General features: G+C 36.1%; 1 protein-coding gene, 2 long non-coding RNA genes and 2 pseudogenes across 9 annotated transcripts; 4 read left to right on the forward strand and 1 right to left on the reverse strand.

Moving 5' to 3' along the window:
• The first annotated feature begins 379 nt into the window (after window positions 1-379).
• Window positions 380-1883, forward strand: LOC125577983 (annotated as a pseudogene).
• Window positions 1884-7070: 5187 nt separating this feature from the next.
• Window positions 7071-8964, forward strand: LOC125577728. Of its 2 annotated transcripts, XR_007316122.1 has the most exons (4): window positions 7071-7728; window positions 7819-7962; window positions 8038-8114; window positions 8762-8964. It is a non-coding gene; the product is annotated as an uncharacterized LOC125577728 (long non-coding RNA). The 2 variants fall into 2 exon arrangements; XR_007316121.1 differs by having other exon boundaries at window positions 7071-7962.
• A 1614-nt stretch (window positions 8965-10578) lies between these two features.
• On the forward strand, window positions 10579-13439 carry LOC125577729. Of its 6 annotated transcripts, XR_007316128.1 has the most exons (8): window positions 10583-11031; window positions 11166-11268; window positions 11534-11582; window positions 11721-11868; window positions 11939-12208; window positions 12381-12463; window positions 12588-12778; window positions 12876-13439. It is a non-coding gene; the product is annotated as an uncharacterized LOC125577729 (long non-coding RNA). The 6 variants fall into 6 exon arrangements; XR_007316123.1 differs by lacking the exon at window positions 12876-13439 and having other exon boundaries at window positions 10587-11031; window positions 12588-12829; XR_007316126.1 differs by lacking the exon at window positions 12876-13439 and having other exon boundaries at window positions 10588-11031; window positions 12070-12208; window positions 12588-12829.
• A 3792-nt stretch (window positions 13440-17231) lies between these two features.
• Window positions 17232-18825, forward strand: LOC125577730 (annotated as a pseudogene).
• Window positions 18826-19885: 1060 nt separating this feature from the next.
• LOC125577984 (GDSL esterase/lipase At4g10955-like) lies at window positions 19886-21542 on the reverse strand. The gene is made up of 3 exons (XM_048740209.1): window positions 21481-21542; window positions 20684-21290; window positions 19886-20278 (listed from the first exon to the last, which is right to left on the reverse strand). Exons 1-3 carry the CDS (start codon window positions 21540-21542, stop codon window positions 19886-19888), a joined length of 1062 nt encoding a protein of 353 aa, XP_048596166.1.
• Between the last annotated feature and the right edge of the window lie 1383 nt (window positions 21543-22925).

Here is a 22925-nt window from a genome sequence, read left to right on the forward strand (position 1 = left end):
TAGTTTTGTGATACAAATTAAGTGATACAATTCAACACTTATTTTGTAGTGTTTGTATGTAAGTGATAATCGAGTATATTAAAAAAAAACATGAATCTAAATAAGTTAGGTAATAAAACAAACCTTGACACAATGTATTTTTTCTATAAATTAAGTTAAATTTCGAGAAGCTTGAAGTCAATTATTAATTTGGAAATTTGTGACATATTAGGACATCGGTGGTATGACCTCTCTTAAATATTTCAGAACTAAAATTTTAAGGGATTCTTATCAAATAAACATTTCAAAACTATAATATGATTTTTTTCTTCTAAATCTTAGAAAACACACCTATTAAATATCAATATAATTTGCGAGAGATTCAAAACTATTGATAATGATGGACTTACACTCGTATAACTATACCTATCGAAATCTTAATGATAAATTGGTATTTTTAGGAATGGCTCGAACCAAACTTTAGACGAAAAATATTTGTTGGTCTAAAGTTGTTTGATCAGCAAAAATATAAATCAGCATTATCTTAGACTTTAAGCAAATTTTTCTTCTAAATAATTGATTACTAGTCAGTTCCGCTGACTTGAAACTACTACTAAAGTTGACAATAGCAATGATTTTCCTCATGCAACAATAACCAATCATTAATTGGCAGTGTAAAACTTGAAGAAGGGACTGTAAAATCTTTGATAGAAGAAAAATGAGTGATCAAAGGAGTGACATACAAGACTAACGAAGGTGAAGAAACGACTGCATTTGCACCTCTCACTGTGGTGTGCGACGGTTGCTATTCAAACCTTCGTCGGTCTGTTAACGACAACAATGTGAGCATACCTTAAATAGACAGAGAATTGATGCTATTCACTTTGGTTTAAAACCGTTAATTAATAAACATCAATGTGCTATAATTTGATGTAGGCAGAGGTTTTGTCGTACCAAGTTTGTTACGTCTCAAAGAATTGTCAGCTTGAAGATCCCGAAAAGTTAAAGTTGATAATGTCTAAACCCTCCTTCACCATGTTATATCAAATAAGCAGCACTGATGTTCGTTGTGCTATGGAGCTTTTTCCCGGCAATATTCCTTCTATTTCAAATGGTGAAATGGCTACTTTTTTTAAAGATACTATGGCTCCTCAGGTATGCATTGGGCGGGTTGAGCTTTGATCAATAAAAGTAATATATAATATATATATAGTACGTAGACAAGTGATACATACTCACTTTAACATTCGCAAGCGGCCTATTGATTCATGCAGAATATACATTTTACATTTCCTTACTATTATTTTCAGGTACCTCCAGAATTCCTAAAGATATTTTTGAAAGGAATTGATGAGGGAGCACAAATAAAAGCGATGCCAACAAAGAGAATGGAAGCTACTTTGAGTGAGAAGCAAGGAGTGATTGTGTTGGGAGATGCATTCAGCATGCGTCACCCAGCAGTTGCCTCTGGAATGATGGTTGTACTGTCTAACATTCTCATCCTACGCCGCCTTATCCAGCCATTGCGAAACCTCAGTGATGCAAACAAAATCTCAGAAGTTATTAAGTCATTTTATCTCATCCGAAAGGTGAGCATATGTTACATATTAATCTATGAGCATTCTAAAACCAAATACTATTTAAAGATAATTATATAGTAACTATCATTTTTATTATTTTAAAGACTAGTTTCTCACCGCTAATGATGCTCTTGCAACCTCAAAATGTTTAAAAAGAATGCATTTTTTTTATGGTGAAGCCCATGTCAGCGACGGTAAACACACTAGGAAATGCATTTTCTCAAGTGCTAATTGCATCGACGGACGAAGCAAAAGAAGCAATGCGACAAGGCTGTTTTGATACCTCTCTAGTGGCGGCTTTCTCACGTCAGGCATGATGGCTCTGCTCGGTGGCATGAACCTGTAAGTGATAATAGTCAAGTGGGCCTCGAAACTACAACATCTCAAGCCCAACTGAAGTCGAGCCCAAGTGTGGAAGCGCTAACGACAGAGCAACGGCTCTCTGTCTCAAATGGTGAAAGAAGAGGAGTTCGTACGAGTAGAGATGAGACAAGATTGGAGAACCGCTTCCTTATGCTGTTATCTATCTGTCAAGACTGACTAGCTTAAAGATAAGATTGTGAGCTGTAAAGTGTAGAGATCTAGAGGATTCTAAGACCTCTATATATTGTAGGAGGTCGATCTTGTAAAGAAAACGTTGTGAAAATAATAAAGAGAAGTTAAAGTTTTCTCTTGTTCTAGTCTCTTTCACATGGTATCAGAGCCATTAAACCTTAACAGGTGAAAATGGCGGATCCTGTGGCTCCTTACCCGTTTCCAAGCAAGGTCCATGTCGTGAGCTGTGTGACTCTCAAGCTTACGGATAGTAACTACCTTCTGTGGAAAACACAGTTCGAATCTCTCCTCTCAAGCCAGAAGTTGTTGGGTTTCGTCAATGGAGCTGTCACGGCACCACCAGCAACCCGTGTTGTCACTCAGGATGCTGTCCAGGTCGAAGAACCAAATCCGTTGTACGAATCCTGGTTCTGTACAGACCAACTTGTGCGCTCTTGGCTCTTTGGTACTCTCTCCGAAGAAGTTCTTGGGTCGGTTCACTCTCTTACAACGTCTCGTGATGTTTGGGTCTCACTAGCTGACAACTTCAACAAGAGTTCTCTGTCACGGGAGTTCTCTCTCCGGCGCAGTCTTCAACTGATGGCTAAGAAAGGGAAGGAGTTGTCTGTCTATCTTCGAGAGTTCAAGGCTGTGTGTGATGCCTTGAGTGCGATTGGGAAGCCGGTAGACGAATCAATGAAGATCTTCGGCTTTCTCAATGGTCTTGGCCGTGAATACGATCCAATCACTACTGTCATTCAAAGCTCTCTATCCAAGTTTCCGGCTCCGACCTTTACTGATGTGGTCTCTGAAGTCCAGAGCTTTGATATCAAACTCAAGTCGTATGAAGAGTCGGCTCCTGTCAATCCTCACATGGCATTCTCCTCTGAGAGAAGTCAACAAGAGTCGGCCTTTAACACAGAGCAGAAGCAACCTTCTCAAGGTTACTCAAACCCTCCCTCCTACAACCCCAACTATCGTGGAAGAGGTCGCTCCAACTATAATCGTGGGAGAGGGGGCTACTCTACTAGAGGCCGTGGATTCACACAACACCAGTCAGCAACTGGCGGGACAGGAGATCGTCCAACTTGTCAGATCTGTGGACGTATTGGTCACACGGCGCTGAAATGCTACAATCGCTTTGACAATAACTATCAAAGTAATGCAGCGTTTACTTCCCTGCGTCTCACAGATGAGAATGGTAAGGAGTGGATAGCTGACTCTGGTGCTACTGCACACGTTACCTCAAACTCAGCAAACCTTAGAGAAGTGCACCCTTACGAAGGTAATGACGTGATTATGGTTGGTGATGGAGCTTATCTACCCATCACTCACACTGGTTCTGCTGCTATCGCCTCAGCGTCAGGTACTCTCTCTCTGACTGATATATTGGTTTGTCCTGACATAAAGAAGTCGTTACTATCTGTGTCCAAGTTGTGTGATGATCAACACTGTGGAGTATTCTTTGATGCTCATAATATATATGTCATTGATCTGAAAAAGCTGAAGGTGGTAGCCAAGGGACCAAGAAGTAATGGTCTTTACAGGTTGGAGGATAAGAGGTTGCAAGTGAACTACTCAGACAGACATGTTGCGGCTTCGGAAGCAGTATGGCACTACAGACTTGGACACTCCAACCCTCGCCTCCTCCAACAATTGTGTAGCAGCAAGGAGATTATCATCAATAAGAGCAGAGTTTCCCCCGTTTGTGAGCCTTGCCAGATGGGGAAGAGTAGCAGACTGCAGTTCTTTTCGTCGTCATCTAGAGTTTTTCAACCTTTAGCTCGTGTTCACTGTGACTTATGGGGACCATCCCCGGTTGTGTCCAACCAAAGCTTTAGATATTATGCTGTCTTTGTGGATGAATATTCAAGGTTCACCTGGTTGTATCCGTTGAAATATAAATCAGATTTCTTCTCCACGTTTGTTGCATTCAAAAGCCTGGTCGAAAATCAACTCTCTACTAAGATTAAAGAATTCCAAACAGATGGCGGTGGAGAATTCACAAGTAGAGAGTTAAAAGAATTTCTTCAAACAAACGGAATCCAACAAAGGCTGCCGTGTCCCTATACCCCCCAACAAAACGGATTGGCTGAACGGAAGCATAGACATGTGATCGAGCTTGGATTGGCAATGATGTTTCAGTCGCATCTCCCTCTTCACCACTGGGTTGAAGCGTTCTACACTTCAAGCTTCATCAGCAACTTGCTTCCTACTGTGGAGATAGATGATGTGAAGAAAAGTCCGTATGAAATACTTATGGGTCATAAGCCTGATTATTCAGCTCTGCGTGTCTTTGGGTCTGAATGTTATCCCTGTCTGAGACCTTACACAACTAATAAGTTTGAGCCTCGATCATTAAGGTGTGTGTTCCTTGGGTATACACCTCAGTATAAAGGATATCGGTGTCTTTACCCACCTACGGGTAAGGTTTACATCACACGTCATGCAGTCTTTGATGAGGCTTGCTTCCCTTTCAAGTCTGTGTATCAGTCATTGGTGCCTAGATACAAGACAGATCTGCTTCAGGCATGGCAACTAGCTACCAAGATAGCTGAAGCCACTGATGATACTCATATCTCTAGGTTCTTCTCTCGAGCAGTGTCAACTGAAGCGGGTCCAGGTGTTCCAGCTGATGATGATGTAGTCGCTGAACCAGAGGTTGTGGTTATTCCAGAAGTTCCAGCTGCTGGAACTCAAGTCAATACGCACCCAATGCAGACTAGAAGGAAGGCAGGGATTCACAAACCAAACTCGAGATATGTTTTGTTAGCACCAAAATATGATACTACGGTGCCAAAAGATATTGTTGCTGCGATGGCTCATCCTGGCTGGAATGGAGCTGTAATGGATGAGATGGGAAACATTCATATGCTGAATACTTGGACACTAGTGCCCTTCACTAAAGATATGAATGTCTTAAGCAGCCGCTGGGTGTTCACGGTTAAAATGGGTCCAGATGGGAAGGTGATTAAGCTCAAAGCTCGTCTTGTGGTAAAGGGATATGAGCAGGAAGAAGGTCTGGATTATCTGGAAACCTTTAGTCCAGTTGTGAGAACGGCTACAATACGTTTGGTTCTGAACATTGCAGTAGCAAAAGGATGGGAGATAAGACAACTAGATGTCACGAGCGCCTTTCTACACGGTGATTTGCAAGAACCTGTTTATATGTATCAACCGGAGGGTTTTGTGGATCATACACGGCCTAATCACGTCTGCAAACTCACTAAAGCTCTCTATGGCCTTAAACAGGCTCCTCGGGCGTGGTTTGATACCTTTAGGCACTTCTTGATTGATTTTGGCTTTGATTGCAGCAAGTCTGATCCATCGCTCTTTACATATCATCATCATGGGAAAACAATGGTGCTTTTACTGTATGTTGACGACATCTTACTTACTGGGAGTGATACAGAACTGCTGGAATCTCTTCTGCACTCTCTCAACTCGAGATTCTCTATGAAAGACTTGGGGAAGCCACATTACTTCTTAGGAATCGAGATTGAAGCTCACTCTGGGGGGTTGTTCATGCATCAGAAGGCGTATACTGAAGAGATACTGCACATGGCAGCAATGAGTGACTGCAACCCTATGCCAACCCCACTGCCACAACGTCTAGAGCAACTTGATACATCACCCTTTCCAGAACCCACCTACTTTCGGAGTCTCGCAGGGAAGCTTCAATACCTCACTATCACCAGGCCTGACATCCAATATGCTGTCAATTATGTGTGTCAGAGGATGCATCTCCCTACAAACTCTGACTTTGGTCATTTAAAGCGTATTCTGAGATACTTGAAAGGCACACTACAAATGGGGTTACATTTGAGAAGGGACGATTGTCTCACACTTTCAGCATACTGTGACAGTGATTGGGCTGGTTGCTTAGAGACAAGAAGATCTACAACTGGTTTTTGTACTCTTCTTGGACAGAATCTAATCTCTTGGTCGGCTAAGAGACAACCTACGGTGTCCCGGTCATCCACGGAGGCTGAGTACAGGGCGCTTGGAGCAACGGCACAGGAGATTGCTTGGATATCATGTCTGCTTCGTGATTTAGGTATTTCCCAGCCTATGTCGACTCTTCTCTTGTGTGACAACTTATCTGCGGTCTATCTAAGTGCAAATCCGGCTCTTCACAAACGGTCAAAGCATTTCGACACTGACTATCACTACATACGAGAGCAGGTGGCCCTTGGATTGATTGAGACGCGACACATTCCGGCCACAAAGCAGACTGCAGATATCTTCACCAAGCCCTTACCACGACAAGCTTTTTGTGAACTAAGAAGCAAACTTGGTGTACAAGAAGCCCCACCAAGTTTGAGGGGGAATGTAAGTGATAATAGTCAAGTGGGCCTCGAAACTACAACATCTCAAGCCCAACTGAAGTCGAGCCCAAGTGTGGAAGCGCTAACGACAGAGCAACGGCTCTCTGTCTCAAATGGTGAAAGAAGAGGAGTTCGTACGAGTAGAGATGAGACAAGATTGGAGAACCGCTTCCTTATGCTGTTATCTATCTGTCAAGACTGACTAGCTTAAAGATAAGATTGTGAGCTGTAAAGTGTAGAGATCTAGAGGATTCTAAGACCTCTATATATTGTAGGAGGTCGATCTTGTAAAGAAAACGTTGTGAAAATAATAAAGAGAAGTTAAAGTTTTCTCTTGTTCTAGTCTCTTTCACAGAACCCTCGCCCACTCTCTCTCATCTTTCAACTATGTGGTATTACTCTATCCTCCATTGGTCAACTGCTCTCTCCATTTCCATCTCCTCTTGACGTTTGGCATAGCCTCAGACTTTTTGGTGTAAGTCATTATCCTCCCTGTGTTATTTTTATTAGTTTTTCAATGATATATTTGTAACGACCCGGTTTTGTGAACCGAAGCTGGTTTAAGCTTTCTTTAATCATTTGAGATTAAACCAAACATTTCCCCAAACCAAGTCTTATATATATATGATCGTACATATCCTCTTCCCTAATTGAAAAGCCCTAGCCGTAAGAAACCATCTCCATCTTCACGATCTCTCACTCTTTGGTTGCAGCCATGTAAGAGGAGCTCTGCCATTGTTGATGCATCACCACCGTATCTCTTCTCTGTTGTTAATGGCTTACGATCTCTATGAATCAATCTCCACCGAAGAACACAGACGTAATCACCATATTGGAGCTGGTTGGCTACGTTACGAGACGGAGAGAGAACGTGACCGTAAGCCGGCGCCACCGCCATGATAATCACCAACCACCACGGAGTTGTGCCCCTGTGAACCTAAACCCACCAGACGTGTGACCTATAGCACCAGAGATACTTTTGCGCAGCAGAGATTTCTTCATGTCTTAAGCTGAGGAGAAGAGATGGATACATCAGACCCATGGCTGAGGAGTGGTTTTGCGAGAGGTTTCTAGTACGATCCAGGGGGTTCTAGGCAACGAGTCATGGCTCTTTGGATAGATATCGTTACCAGGAATCTGTAGAAACAAACGGAATCAAGATCGGAGTTGTACAGCAAAAGTTATTGACATGCTTCTTGGACAAGAATAAACTTAAGCTGTTGGAATGCTGAAACAGTTCCGACCAGTGTCAGAGTAAAGGCGAAACGGTCAACCTTAACAAAAGCTTTCAGTCTGGGAATTTTACAGTAAGTAGTTAACTATTTCAGTTATCATCTCCAACAAAAGGAGTGTCATTCCAAGTTATTTTCTGAGAGTTAAGCTTGTTTTCGTGAGAGGTGTTGGTGCAGTCTACGTTTGCGACCAGTCTGGAGACGAAGCTAATTTGATTAATCAGATGGTGTCCGATCGGAGTAAACCCGGTGGCTACGGATAGAGGACATCTAGGGCTACATTCTTACCGGAGGGATTGAAAAGTAACGGTCAGTTCTTGAGTTATGCATCTGTTTTCTCTAGGGTTCAGTTCTGGCAGAATCATCGTATTCATTTATTTTCAGACTTTCAGAGTTGCTGTGATAGAGCCATCAAGGTCTACTCTGTGTTTCTCAGGTTTTCTTTAGAACCCGTGGCAAAGGTGAGGGTCTATTCCGTAAATCCCGTACCGGTATAGAATTCTTCCTATGTTAGTTTAGATTTCGAATCATGATCCGTCTGTTTGAATTGAGTCTGTTTAGTCTTGATTGTTAGTTAGTGCATTTATCGTAAATTGGAACTAGGGGTCTAGAAGATTCAACCGTTGATTTGATTGTGTGATGTTAAGAAATGCGATATATATATATGTATGTATACATAGTTATGAGTAGGGACTATGTGAGTGGGCGGGGGTCCAGAGATGTCTGGACTAGCGACGCAGCTTTGGTGCGCGGGGGCTCAGAGACGTCTGGGCTAGCGACGCAGATTGTGTGGGGCGTGGGTGCAGAGACGTTTGCATTCGACGCAGCTTTGGAGGGCGGGGGTACAAAGACAGACTGTACTAGCGACGCAGCGTATGTATATATATATATCCGTATGAGGAGATGCGGGGTGTATGGACTAGCTATATGTTATCATTGCATTGCTTGTGTTGTGTGATGCTTTAGGCATCTTGTTTGTTCATGTTAGAGCTAAACTTCCATAGTGGGAGTTCTATTACTCAAGTCAGTGGTTTGCGTGTTTAGCATCCCCATACCTCACGGAAAAACTCCCCTGTTACTCACCGCTCCTAATCCTTTTCCCTTTCAGGTGAGACTGACGAGCGGGAGTGATTGCTATCGGATTGGTGCTTTGGGAGTTCTATTTCTTTTATTTTCAGACTTTCGATTTTTTTATCTTATCGATATTTCGGGATTTATCTCTTTTATTGCATTTATGGTTATTTATTAGATTTATGACTTCAGAGTTGACTTTTGAGAAGTAATAAATGGAGATTTCAGACTTTTTATTTATTTAAGTTATTTCGGAAAATACGGGTGTTACAATATTTTTGTATATAATTTACAATTGAGTTTGACATTTTCTTGTTGTTTATGTGTATCCCTAGTTGTCTATTAAAATGTTGGTTCCTCATATTAAGGCTGAAGGAGTTAGCCAAATGCTGTCTCCAGCATACGCAGCCGCGTATCGCAAAAGCTATATGGCCGCAACCGCTCTCTAAGCATCGTTGATAAGAACCGCGAATGATACTATAGGGCTGTTCGTTTGGTTGTCGCAGGTATCGGCGGCAGCGGCAGCGTCAACATTCTGCGTCAACTCTTGTTCGTTTCGTTGACGCAGGAAGCTGCGTCTGACGCCGCGTCCGAACGCTGCGTCCTGCGGCTGACGCCGATAAAACCTGCGGTCACGACATAAAACATGCGGCTAATAACGTAATTTACTATTTTACCCTTAACCTAATTCATTATTTACAAAAATCTGCTTCCTGCGGCAGCGTCGGCGTCGACCTCAACTAGTGTCTGCGAAACGAACAACAACTGTCTTCATTGACGCTGCCGCTGCCGCCAACGCAGACGCTGCCGATGACGCCGAAACCTGCGGCAACCAAACGAACAGGACTTATGACATATTTGGATCGCTAGTATTTTGTGGTTTTGCATCCGTTAAAATGTGTTGCTGTGTGTTTACTATTATTACTAGTGTATTAACTGGAAAATACCCGTGGGTATATTCTAAATGTATTAAAAGAATATTGTGATAAATAAAACGACTCTCCATGTGCGGCTTCCATTTGCTTACATGTAGTTTTGTCTTCATGTCCTGAAATAGAGTTAAGTTCCTAAGAGTACCTCCATTGGAGGTTCTTTAATTAGAACTCCCTTATTAAAATTAAAGAAATAAAAAAAGAAATTAAGAGAGAGAGTGAAAAAAGGTTCTAAAAACTCTTGTTTTAAAACCACTTCTAAACATTTTTCATCCACATGTCATGCAACTAACATTTTAATGATTTAAAAAAATATCAAATTTTATTGCACAATTAAAGTATGAATATTTTTATTTTTTTTAGAACCTTAAGAGGAGAGAATCTACGAAAATACTAACGACTCAAAATTTGTCACACAATAGTGATAGATCAATTTTATCTTTAGCTATAATTGTAATATTTTGATGAAATTTTGAAATAATCAATTCACATATATTTTATTAATTAGAATCTTATTGTGAAACTGGCATTTATTTTACGTGTTTATCACAATATGTCATTGGATTTATTATTTTGCCTAGAGGCTTTCATTAATGGTATAATTTTCTTTCACAAATTGGTAATATACAATATTATAAGACATTTATTGAAACCATAGAATTAACACACCATCATACAACTTTTTATACCATTATATATACCACTAACTAATCGTCAGGCCCGGCTCAAAGTTTGCAAAGGCCCTGTGATGCAAACTTTTTTATAAAAATCTATATATATATATATATACTATACTAAAAGTTAGATATGGTGAAATTCTAGATTGTCCACGTCGATTAAAAAAATTAGTCAATTAGAACATTTCATTTGTACAGGTTTGCTTTTGGTTGGGCTTCATTTGATTATTGCCCATATTAAACAAACAGGCAGCGAGTGGGCTTAAAAGTTGAGATCTGTTTGATGTAAGCTCTTTTCTCATTATCACACAAGTAAACGACGACAAAAGAAACATCGTCATCTCCGTACCGCTTCGTCTTCTCCGATTAGATTCCATAGAAACTGATCCCCCTCTACACAATCAATCCCATCCTTTAGTTCGAGCAATTAATTTCGTCTTGATGATTTCGTTCCAGCTCCCTTTGTTCCTCCTTTATATACCGATCTATTTTCAAGAACGAATTGTAATCGTTGTTTGAAAAAAAAATCATTGGGAAAGCCTTCCTCAATTTTTGGTTGTGGTGAAGCCTTTTTAGTGAAAGGTTTGCACTGTTTTCCAATTTATATTTTGTGACTTAAAGAATTATGGCTTCCAATCTCCCGGCCCTCGATTGGAACATGTTCATGGCGATGTACATGACCATTTGCAAGCCCTCACGTATGCTTTCTCCATTTTTTTAATGTGTTCAAATTTTCCATTCTCTTTGTGTTATGCTTTTCAGTATCACGAGTCTTTTGTGTATCAATGATTCTCATGTGAAACAAAATATTCACACCATTGTTTGGTTGCAGGAATGGTTTCCAGAGGTTGGAGTTACTATACAACAATTTCTCGAACAAAAAACAGCTCACTGGAGTAGAAGAATGCGGATACTAAATGCCAGTGTAGCCACAGGTTTAGTAACTTTAAAAATCTATATTTGGGTATTTTAGAAGTGACAACAGTGAAAGTGAGGGCTAACATAGGGAGTTTTGAATTGATTCCACCTGGATAAATGAGTCACTACTTCTAAAGGATGTTGCAACGTTAATGTGGTTACAGTGGAAGCTTGAATAGTTGTCACAATGGCAAACTTATACTAGAGGAGATTATCATTTCTTTTTTGTTTAGTTTACGTTTAGCTCTTGGATATTTTGCCTAATTCTTTGTTACTTAGCAGGTAATCTCCACTGGAAAATAGTCATGTTTACATCAACAAGATGAATCAGGTAAATGATTGTTGATCTGATCAAAAAGATAAAAGAGAGCCAAATTATTTTTGAACAGTGGGGAATCTTTAGCTTGATTCAGTGCACATGGATGTGAACTTTGTTATACCAAATACATAAGGATATTTCAAATGGCAGGGTAAAAAGAGAAATCAGAAACAGAACTATAGCTGATATAAAAACACATTCGTTATGACAACAGTGATGATAATGAAGTTATGGGATCCACATTCGTCTTTTACTCGAGCATCCTCTTTGAGAAACGCCAAATGAAAGACTGTAAAAGGTATGTCTTGGCTTTGTCATCTAGGCATTTAGTGTTAGTTTATTTTGTGATAACGAGATTTTTTTGTTAGGATCATCTATATAATGTACACACATGTTGGTGACTAAGTTTGCAACATCTTAGGAACAATGAAATAGCCGGTGAGGAGATTCGTTTATGAAAATTTGATTCTCACTTAATGTATGTTCCCCATGATTATAGATAAATAAGCGACATTAATGAGCTCTCAAGTATCTTATAGATTTCCAGTGGAAAAAGGTTGAAGAACCAAAAGAGTTCACACTTGAGCTGTTCTTTGAGGCTTATTGCACTGAAGAACAATGAGATTGCCGGTCTGGAGGTTCGTTATTAGGATATGTTCTTAAAGAAAATGTTACTCTCTTTCTAGATGGATTTCCAATGATTATACTAAATATAAGCAAGATGAATGAACTCGCAAGTATCTCAAAGATATCAAATTGAATAGGTTTAAAGAACCAAAAAGATTCACGCTTGATCTTTTCTTTGATTAGAACCCTTACTACCATAACACTGTCTTCACCAAGACATCTCACATGATTGATAAAGATAATCTTATCCTCGAGATGGCCATTGGGTATGATCTTTTCCTCTTACGATGTATTTATTGTTTTTATTTCTTGAGGCCAAGTGTTATTGATCCATACCTTTTGTATCTTATATGATATATGTAAAAAATCGATTGTCTACTTATAAAACAGGTCCAGGAGTAACAAGAGAAGCTGGAGTATGATGAAAGGAAGCCAAAAGGAAAGGAGAGATTCATCACGAGTGTGTTGTATATATACCCTATGTGTCTCAGTTTTTTCGCCAGACCAATAGTGACTGAATTTATTGTCATTCGTGATAATGACCAACAGATAAAAGAAAATAATGACCTCTCCAACAACAGGTCGTGTTTTTTTTTATTTTCACTCGTGATATAAATATAAAGTTTTGGCCTTTTGGTGTGGTAGTTTGGTTTTCGTCTAATTTTTCATTTGTAACAGGTTCTCATAAATTTGTTTGGAGGACAATAGCATTCCGTTGGTTTGGCCAATTTCAACTAAACTTTTTCTCTATAATAAAATCATTCAGTTTGGAATGAAAACCTTTTAGTTATCTGCTTATCTAAATCAGCTTAACCATTTTTCTACGTAATAGTCTAGCAAGAGATTTTTTTTTGGTCAAACTAATGAAAAATATATTTGTATCAAACCAAGATTGCATACTATATAAATTAAGTTAGACTGGTAAATTTGATAATGAAAAAAAATTAGTTACATAACCTACATAATCAAGAATAAAAATATATATAGATCAAAATATTGAGTACTTCAGACTCATACTATCAACTCGAAATTATTTAATAAAATACACAGCAAACTATGAATTCTAACATTTTAAATTTATTAGGCAGAAAACAATTAACAAAATAGTTTTAAATTTGTATACTAACTTATTTTTATAATCAATTACAATATATATATATATATATATATATATATATATAAACGTAATTATTTGTGTTTGTCTGTAATTAACTAAAAAGTAAAAAATAATAATTAAAATTATAAAATAAAGAAGATAAAAATTGGTTTCTTTAAATATTTGATTATAAGAAACGTTGATTTTGATCTAATTAGAGATCAAATTATTTTATTTTCTTCAATTTAAAATAATTTTACAAATGTTTTGTAAAATTAAAATATACTTTAATATAGAATAATTTTGTGTAAACTCTTCCGCCCGTAGGGCGGACCAATCCCTAGTAATGATAAAACCAATTAAATCTGGCAGAGCAATAACCTGTAAAAATGAACAGGTTTTACAAAGTCACTATAAGAACACATGCTGATTTATCTTTCTATCCTAGCACTGTGTATATATGTTGGATAATAACATTTTTTAAAGAAATTTAGGGCCCTAAAGCTTAAAGAAATGTGTGTATATATGTTGGATAATAACATTTTGAAAAGAAATTTAGGGCCCTAAAACTTAAAAAAATTTAAGAAAAAAATCTAACACCCTGTGTTTTTGCACCTCTGTCACACGTATAGAGCCGGGTCTTCTAATCGTTAATTATAACTATATTAACATCATGATGTCAACCAACACATTCTACCCTATGTGTGTTCATATGCCACCATCAAACAATTCACTGAAACCATATTCAGTTGATCGTGTGTTGGACCAAGTTCAAGCAAATCTTAGAGATGAGATAGAGTAAAAAAAGCAAAAATAATAATAAAACAATAATGGTTAGTTATTAATAATTAAGGGGAATCTATTTTAAATAAAATATACCCAAGTTAAAAAATTTCTATACATATAATTTTTTTTTGTCGTCAATGAACACTTGATTTAGGATTGTGAGGCATTGTTACATGTTAGGACAGTATGAAATTTCAACAAAAACCGACTTAGAGCATCTCCAAAAGAAATTTCATAACTTCAAATATAGAGTTTTTTGCTCTTCAAAAAGGAACTTTAAAACTTTAAATTTAGAGTTTTGAATAGTGAAACTTCATATTTGAAGTTTCACTACTCAGAACTCTAAATTTGAAGTTTCATCTTTTTATTTGTATCTTGGTCCTTATAATTAATTATACATCACATTTATGATTCTTAAGTAATTTTTCATTCATAGTTTTAATCGTTAAAACTTTTGTATATTTTAAATACTTCAAATTTATTTTTATAAATTAAAATTTTACACGTAAAAGTTTTTTTTTAAAATCAAAATAATATTTATAATATTTTAAAAGTAGAATTAGACAACAAGAATATTACAAAAGAAACTTAATAATTTTTTCTTAAGAAGATATGTACATGAAGACATAATTATTACACAAATTTAAATATTACAACAACACTAATAGTCTAGTAAATTTTATCCAGAACTTCTAAAATATTGTCCAAACAAATTTTGTATAACCGAAAAAGTTGCATTAATAAAATAATTTTATGTAATAATGCGGTATTTTTCTTGTAGTATAATATTTAATTATGTATTTCTATTTATAATTTTATATTTTAGTGTAAGATTTTATTAATTAATATTACTATGATATTTTTATATATGTGTTAGTTATCTATAAAAGTTTTATGGATTTATATTAATTATGACAAATATAAAGAGAATAGTGTAAATTACAAATAATTTTGAAATTAAATTTGAAGTTTTGTTTTTGAAAAAAAATATCTTGAAACTTCAAATATAGAGTTTGCAAAACTTTATAAGAAAGAGTCTTTTTGGAGATGTTCTTAATCGGTACAAAATTGATATTCACGAAACACTTGGACTTTTAGGTAGTGTTTAAGATTATTTTAAATTGAGTTGAATTATAATTGATAAAATAATATAACCGGTTTTTGTAAGGCTACGTTGATGCTTGTCAAGCCACTACTTCAAATTGGGTCCCACTGTATAGGGGTGGGCACTTTACCCGATATCCGAAGTGGCACCCGAACCCGATCCGAAAAACCCGAACCGAAATCCGAACCGAAGTAGCAAAATACCCGAACGGGTATTGAATAAGGAGAGATTGGATACCCGAACCCGAACGGATAATACCCGAACCCGAATGGATATCCGAAGATAACCGAACATATGTATAATTAACCATATATTTCTAGTTTATATCTCTCATTTTATATAAAATATTTATATTGATACTACACATACTTTAAGTTCATATGATATACATACAATTACGGAAAAAATGATTTGTTAATCACTTAAAATGCATGTCAAGTTTTTTATTTCAAAAATTAACAAAAACTTACATAAAAAAAAAACTAAATTAATGCCTTTTTAGTTTTAAAATGTTATGTCCAAATCTATTAACCATTCAATCATTTAAAAATAGAAAATTAGTTAACTAAAAGTTATATTTTTAAATACAACAAACTTGAGAAATGAAAATTTTAATTTTTTTTTCAAAATCTAAATATCCGAACCCGATCCGAATTAACCGAATCCGAACTAAAAATACCCGAACCCGACCTGAAGTACAGAAATACCCGAACGGGTTCTAGACCTCTATACCGAAATACCCGAAAATCCGAAATACCCGACCCGAACCCGAACGGGTACCCGAACGCCCACCCCTACCACTGTAGATGAGAAGACTACCCACGTGTATATTACCTGATCCATAACCACCAGCCTCGCCCTTGGGGAAATATCTTCTCCTCCAATATAAATACGCCACGTCATCTTCTTGCTATTTCCGCTTGTGCTTTATTCTTCGAGTTTATTGCACATATAGCTTTTTATTGTCCCTTTATCAACAAAAGACTACAATTTAAATTTGGATGACAATAGCACAAGTTGATGATTTTGACTGGATGGTAAATATGGAGTAAGCTTTTACTCAAAATTTAATTTTACACCATATTTAACTAAAATCCTAACAATCAAGATAAATATCATTTTAAAATTTAAAGCTAAATATTGTTTTTAAGTGTCTATCTAGACTATGTTGACAAAATAGAAAAACATTCTAAATTTTACGTTTGAATTTGCAATAGAAATACAATTAACGATAGTTTTTTATATTTCAATTTTTTCTGTTTTTTAATTTTTCATTTACTTTGTATTACTCTAAAGTTTATCAATCATAATCAATGTGATATTTTAAGATCTAAATTTATATTTCTACTTACCCTTATTATAATCAGAACAAAATCGCAAACTTTACAAAATTAACATACTTTGATTATATAGAAAACCATAAAATAAATGGTAATTCTCCTAAATAGACCATTTTCAAGTTTTCATCACAAAAATAGACTATAATGAGGAAAATGACCAAAATATTTTATTTAATAGGTAAAAGAACCTTAATACACTAGATATATAAAAATTAAATTAAATTAAAAATTAAATATATATTTTAAAGTTTTAGATTATATGTTTCAAATTCAAACTTTTTTATAAATTTTTTTATTCAATTTTTATTTTTGAATTTTTTTTTTAATTTTCTTTTTGTAATTCGAAAATACTTTTTGAAACTATTTTTCAAATTTTAATTTTTAATTTTTATTTTATAAAGTTTTAAATCTCAATCTCAAATCCCCACTCATTTCACTTTAAACCCTATAGTTTGGATTATTTAACCCTAGGATTATAAGTGTATATTTACCTGTTTAATGAAATATTTTGGTCATTTTGATCCTTAAATTCTATATTTGTGACAAAAACTTTTTTAGTACTATCCTATGGTATTTCCCTAAAATAAATTGTGTCAAAAGAATTATTGACATACATGATAGAAATTCACTTTTATTTTGATTAGTAATAGACTACCACTCTTAAATTTTATTTTGAGGATTTAGAATAGAAGCTGTATTAGTTTGGTATGTCATTTGCTAGTGTAGCTCTATGTCCAGCCCTGGAAGAAGTTGTCAACTTTCCAGGTTTTGTCTGACGGTTTGGTTTGAACTTAGACGACCCAATCCTGATATTCCTGAACATTGCCGAGTCTCTGAACCCGATGCGGGTCATGGAGTCGGATTCGTTAGCGTCCGTGAAGCTAAGGTTTCAGAGTATCAAGGGATTTTTTGTGAAGAAGCAGAAGCTGCTCTAAGATGGTCGAGAGCTAGCTCGAGATTATCTTCACCATGAACTCACATTAGATGGTGAAAACGGAGAGAATGTGATACACTTGCTAATTAAAAATTCATCTAAAGTCATAGCAAACCCTAAAGATTTCTAAGTGGAGCATGTTGTTGTTAACCGTGAGATTGAACTGCCTTCACTGCTCAAAGATCTTATCAGCTCCACTATAGAAGGCTTGGAGAAAGGAAACGCCCCCATCAAATCATCTGATGGATCAGGGGGAGCTTACTTCATGCAAGATCAATCCGGACACAAGTACGTATCCGTCTTTAAACCAATAGACGAGGAGCCAATGGCTGTGAACAATCCCCACGGACTACCTCTCTCACTCGACGGGGAAGGTTTAAAGAAAGGCACACAAGTTGGTGAAGGAGCTTTCAGAGAAGTAGCAGCCTATTTATTAGACTATCCCATCACTGGACCACGAAGTTCTCCTAATGACCAACCCGGTTTCGCTGGAGTTCCACCAACAACAATGGTCAAATGCTTGCACAAAGACTTCAACCATCCCAATGGTTATAGTTTCTCCCAAGAGAACGCAAAGATTGGCTCGTTGCAGATGTTTGTAAGTAACGTTGGAACTTGTGAAGATATGGGATACGGAGCCTTCCCTGTTGATCAGGTTCACAAGATCTCGGTTCTAGACATTAGGCTTGCTAATGCGGATCGTCATGGTGGTAACATTTTGGTTAGCAGAGATGGAAATGATGGTCAGATTGTGCTTACTCCGATCGACCACGGCTATTGCTTTCCAAATAAGGTAAAGGATTGATTACATTGGTTTCATTTATATATATTGAGTATTTGAACTAAAACAAACTTTATTTGTCCAGTTTGAAGATTGCACATTCGAGTGGCTATACTGGCCTCAAGCAAAAGAGCCATACTTTTTAGAGACGCTTGAATACATCAAAGCCTTGGACGCTGAGCAAGACATTGAACTTCTGAAATTCCACGGTTGGGAGATTCCACCTTCATGCGCCCGTGTATTCCGCATCTCGACCATGCTTCTCAAGAAAGGTGCTGCGAAGGGTCTCACACCTTTCGCCATTGGAAGCATTATGTGCAGAGAAACACTCGAGAAAGAATCTGTGATCGAACAAATCATCTGTGATGCAGAAGCCATAGCGTCCGAAGAGACAACCGAGGAAGAGTTTATCAGCACCGTCTCTGCTGTTATGGATCGATGCCTCGACCAGTATTCTCTGAACTGAAAATATATTTACCACGCAGCCACAAGATTCCACTCATGACTGTGTATATCCAGTGTCCGTAACAATAAATAAGCGTCACTGTCTTTGAACTCAATCTTAGCTTTTGGAAATACAGTGGTTTGGTATTTGGTAATGATGATTGGGTTTATAGAATCGTTATACTTCTGTGGTTTGTTGGGTTTAATAACCTTCATGTGTTACTTATTTCAGTTCTGGATGATGAACAAGTCTTTTACATATACTTATATCATACTACGGGTTCAAAATACTATAATGGATGATAAACAAGTCATTTACATGTACTATACTATACTACGGGTTCAAAATTTGTCGTAGTTCATACAAGTCGTATATGTTAAATATAGTATTTGACCGTATTCTACTATTTTCCCAAATCCTCCTGCAAAAACTGGATCTCTTACAGATTAATAACATAATCAAAAGACAACAAAATCAAAATATTTCAAACATTTGAAGCTAACAAAAAAGTGGAGGTCACTGATTAAACTGGTGCAAGACATATCTATCCACCATTGAACATAGGAGTCCACCATTGATGGATACCTAATATTTATTAGGAACAGTTATGTAGATAGAAGCATTTATCTTGAAATATATAATAATAATATTATGTTCTTGATGGATTATTTCGCTTTTAAATATCTCTATGTAAATATACTTTATCACTAAGTTGTAAAGTATTCTCTTATATTAAGTCATGGTGTAAGAAAATATATTCAATTTTAATATAAGCTGAATTATATTCTTTTTCGTTCTGATCATTTGTATTCTATGTATTATTCTGATCTGAAGAAAGAAATAAAAATCTTAATTTATGCATTAGAACTTGAAACATTTCTCAGTATAGTAGCATTTCAAAGAGGTTGACCACAAAACAAAATAATTTAAATAGCTTTTACAACGAACATTCACATATACATATGGAGAACAACAACATTAAAAAGGTAGAAGAAACAGAATTAATGTAGATAGAAGGTTTCCTATGTCGTTTACATAGACACAGAGTTCCCATATTAGTTCACATAGTTTTTATACAATTTGCTTCAATTGATGATAAAAGAAAGGTCCCCAAGCCCGAGGATGATGATCTGAACAGATGGAAAAGACATTTAACCAAACCAATATTACCGAATAGGGAGGGGTTGGGAGGAGGTTGACTTCAGTCCATACGAGGTTCAGAGGGTCTAAAGTTGTGGCTTTCCCAATTTGCCCGAAGGGCTGGGTTTGGCTCCCACCATTGCTCAAGTCCATGAGCTCTCTTCAACTTATACCACGGCCTCTTAAGCACATTAGTTGTCTCAACATCAGATTTGTTCATGTTTACTGTCATATCGGCTGAGGAAAGAAGTTGAATAGGTTCTCCGCTTTCTACTCCCAAAACTAGACACCTAAGAGAGATTGCAGCACCGAGACTCTCAAATTTGCCTAATCCGACATATGCCATGATTTTTTTGTATTTCAAAAGACCAATGGATTCAGAACAAATTGTATCTGATGGGTTCACATATAAATAAGGTGTCCACGCTGCTATTCTTGGATCGTGTTCTTGAGTCTGTAATAATCAAAGATAAAAGGAAAAATAAAGGAAATTATTAAGAGAATATCCAGTTTAGTTGTCTTAGTTTATTATGCTTTAACTGAAGTGCATTTTCAACAACGAGATTACCATGGTTGTATTAAAATTATACTTCATCTGTTTTTAAATAATGTATTTTTGTCTAGTTTTCACGTTTTAAAACATATTAAAAATTGATTATAAATGCATCATTTTCAGTGTTTAGCCATTTTCACAAGTTTAAACCAATAGGATTTAAATAACTATATCTAATTTTTAATGTTTACAATTTATCATTATTAACTAATAAAAGTTACATAAAAATATAAAATATGTATTCTTTTTAGATAAATTTTTATTTTAAAAAATTTCTCCTTCAAAAACGGAGAGAGTATTATTTACCTGAAGATGAGCTAGCACGGCTACGGTCCCTTTGAAGAGACTCCCAGCGAATCGAAGCAGGTGTTTAACCACGTCAATATCAGGTAGTTTCTCTAGAGGAAAAGACAAGATTGGCGGGCTGAATGCGTAGGTCTTGAGGGGGAATCCACGTTTTGTCATGGTCTTCCCGACCATCAGCGCTATACCTGCTCCCAGAGAGTGTCCAGCTAGCCAGACAGATGATGTCTCCGTAGTTTCCAATACAGTTTCGATTGCTTTTATGGCTTGTTGAAACCTACTGCCTTTATTAAGGTTGTTGAACAAGCATCGAATGTCTTCTTTCAGATCAGAAAGCCAAGTTTTTGACTTAAGAACAGTGCCGCGGAAGGCAATCATGTAAAGCGGAGGCATACCAAAATGAGGTTTATTCTGGTAGTTGTTATACTTAAAAACGGCGCCGTATATGGAGCTATCATCTTCGTTGACCAAGAGTTCGGCTAAAGAGAAACCGAAGGATTCCCACCAGATGTAGGCTTGTAAGTTAACTTTCTTTTGCTTTTCCCGTTGCAATAAGTAGACTCCATGTACCAAACTTGATGTCACTACGGTTCGATGGTAGGAGTCTAACCTATTAAACACAAAGCAACTATATATGTTTAGTATTAACAGGGGCGGAGCAAGCTTATAAAATCGAGAGTACGTGCAAACATATGCATATTTAGAATTTTTGGTATGAAAACATTAAAACTTTGCTAGATAAAATTAGCTTCTGCACCCTTAATAATCGTAGTATAGGAAATCAAAATATAAAATTGTACCAATCAATGCATGGAAGATGCTTGGGACCAGAGTTCTTTGAATCCCTCGCTCCTCCTCCCATTTTTCTTCTTCTTCTTCTTCTTCCTATATTTTACATTTCCAAAACTAGTCTTAATTCAAGCGGTGATGAACAAAATGCAAATTGTAGTACAAATTAATTCAGGTCTATACAAAATAATATATACATAATCTTCACATATATTCTGATGCAACCCGGTCCGGCCTAAACCGTGGGACATGTTCTATCCAAGATATTCTTAGTAAACCATATCATTGTTGGAAACCGAAAAACAAACGCAGAAAATGCAAACTACATAAGACAACCAGTTTCAGTTTACAAAAACTTGGCCAACACTAAACTTGATTTGGTGGATTTTATATCTGAATAAATTAATATCCAAAAGTTAAAATTAAAAGAAACTGAACATACCTTTTTCTCTCGAGGTAGATCAGAATAAACTTTAACCAGATTTGATGAGATATGAGATCACAGGTAGAAGAAAGTATTTCTTATTTATAAAACAAGTTTACTACTAAATGTGAGACCTAAAATCAACCAAATCTAATGGAATTTTGTTTTGTTGAGGATAATAGTCCTTCTAGGAAAGCACATGCAGAAGAAATGTCAAGAAATCAACCTGTGTTTAAGAAAGAGGAAATTTCTCACACAGCATAAATACAAGTTTTGGATTAAAAAATAGCAACTATTTTAAAATGATTAAGTGTTAGCAGAAACTCATAAGACCATCTACAACCCAACACTAAAATTCTATTTTAATGTGGTTTTGATGCAAAAACGTTTTCCAACCCAACACTAAAAATCACATCATTTTAATGCAATACTATAATATCACACCAAATTTGGTGCGACACTATTCACCACACTAAACACTATTCATTCCACTAGAACAATATTCACTTATTTTATTAATATAATAGAAAATTAAATAAATAAAAACATAAAAACATAAATATGTATAATATTATTATAAGATAATTTTTAATGTGAAATTTGGTGTTGTGGTTGGAAAATAATTTTTTAGTGCTGAAACTACACTAAAATAGTTTGAGTTTGACACTAAAATGGTGTTATAGGAAGAAACTGCTCTAGTGGAATAATTTAAATTCGTTCTAGTGGGATTTTTTTTATTTGGACCGGAGAATCCGAACATAATATTTAAATTTTATTTGTAGTTAATGTAGGGTGAGAAAGTACTTTTTACATAATAATTTATGCTATTTTGAACATTTAAATTAATTGTCCGAACATAATATTTAAATTTTATTTGTAGCAAGTACTTTTTACATAATAGTTAATGCTATTTTGAAAATTTAAATTAATTGTTTGAGATTTGGAACAAAAGTTTATATGCGTGTGATTTCTCTTAAAAAAGGTGACTCACAAACTCTTTTTAGGGTAACAATGGTGATGAGCAAACCAATG

This window comes from Brassica napus, chromosome A9, assembly GCF_020379485.1.
Source record: "Brassica napus cultivar Da-Ae chromosome A9, Da-Ae, whole genome shotgun sequence".
NCBI lineage: Eukaryota > Viridiplantae > Streptophyta > Magnoliopsida > Brassicales > Brassicaceae > Brassica > Brassica napus.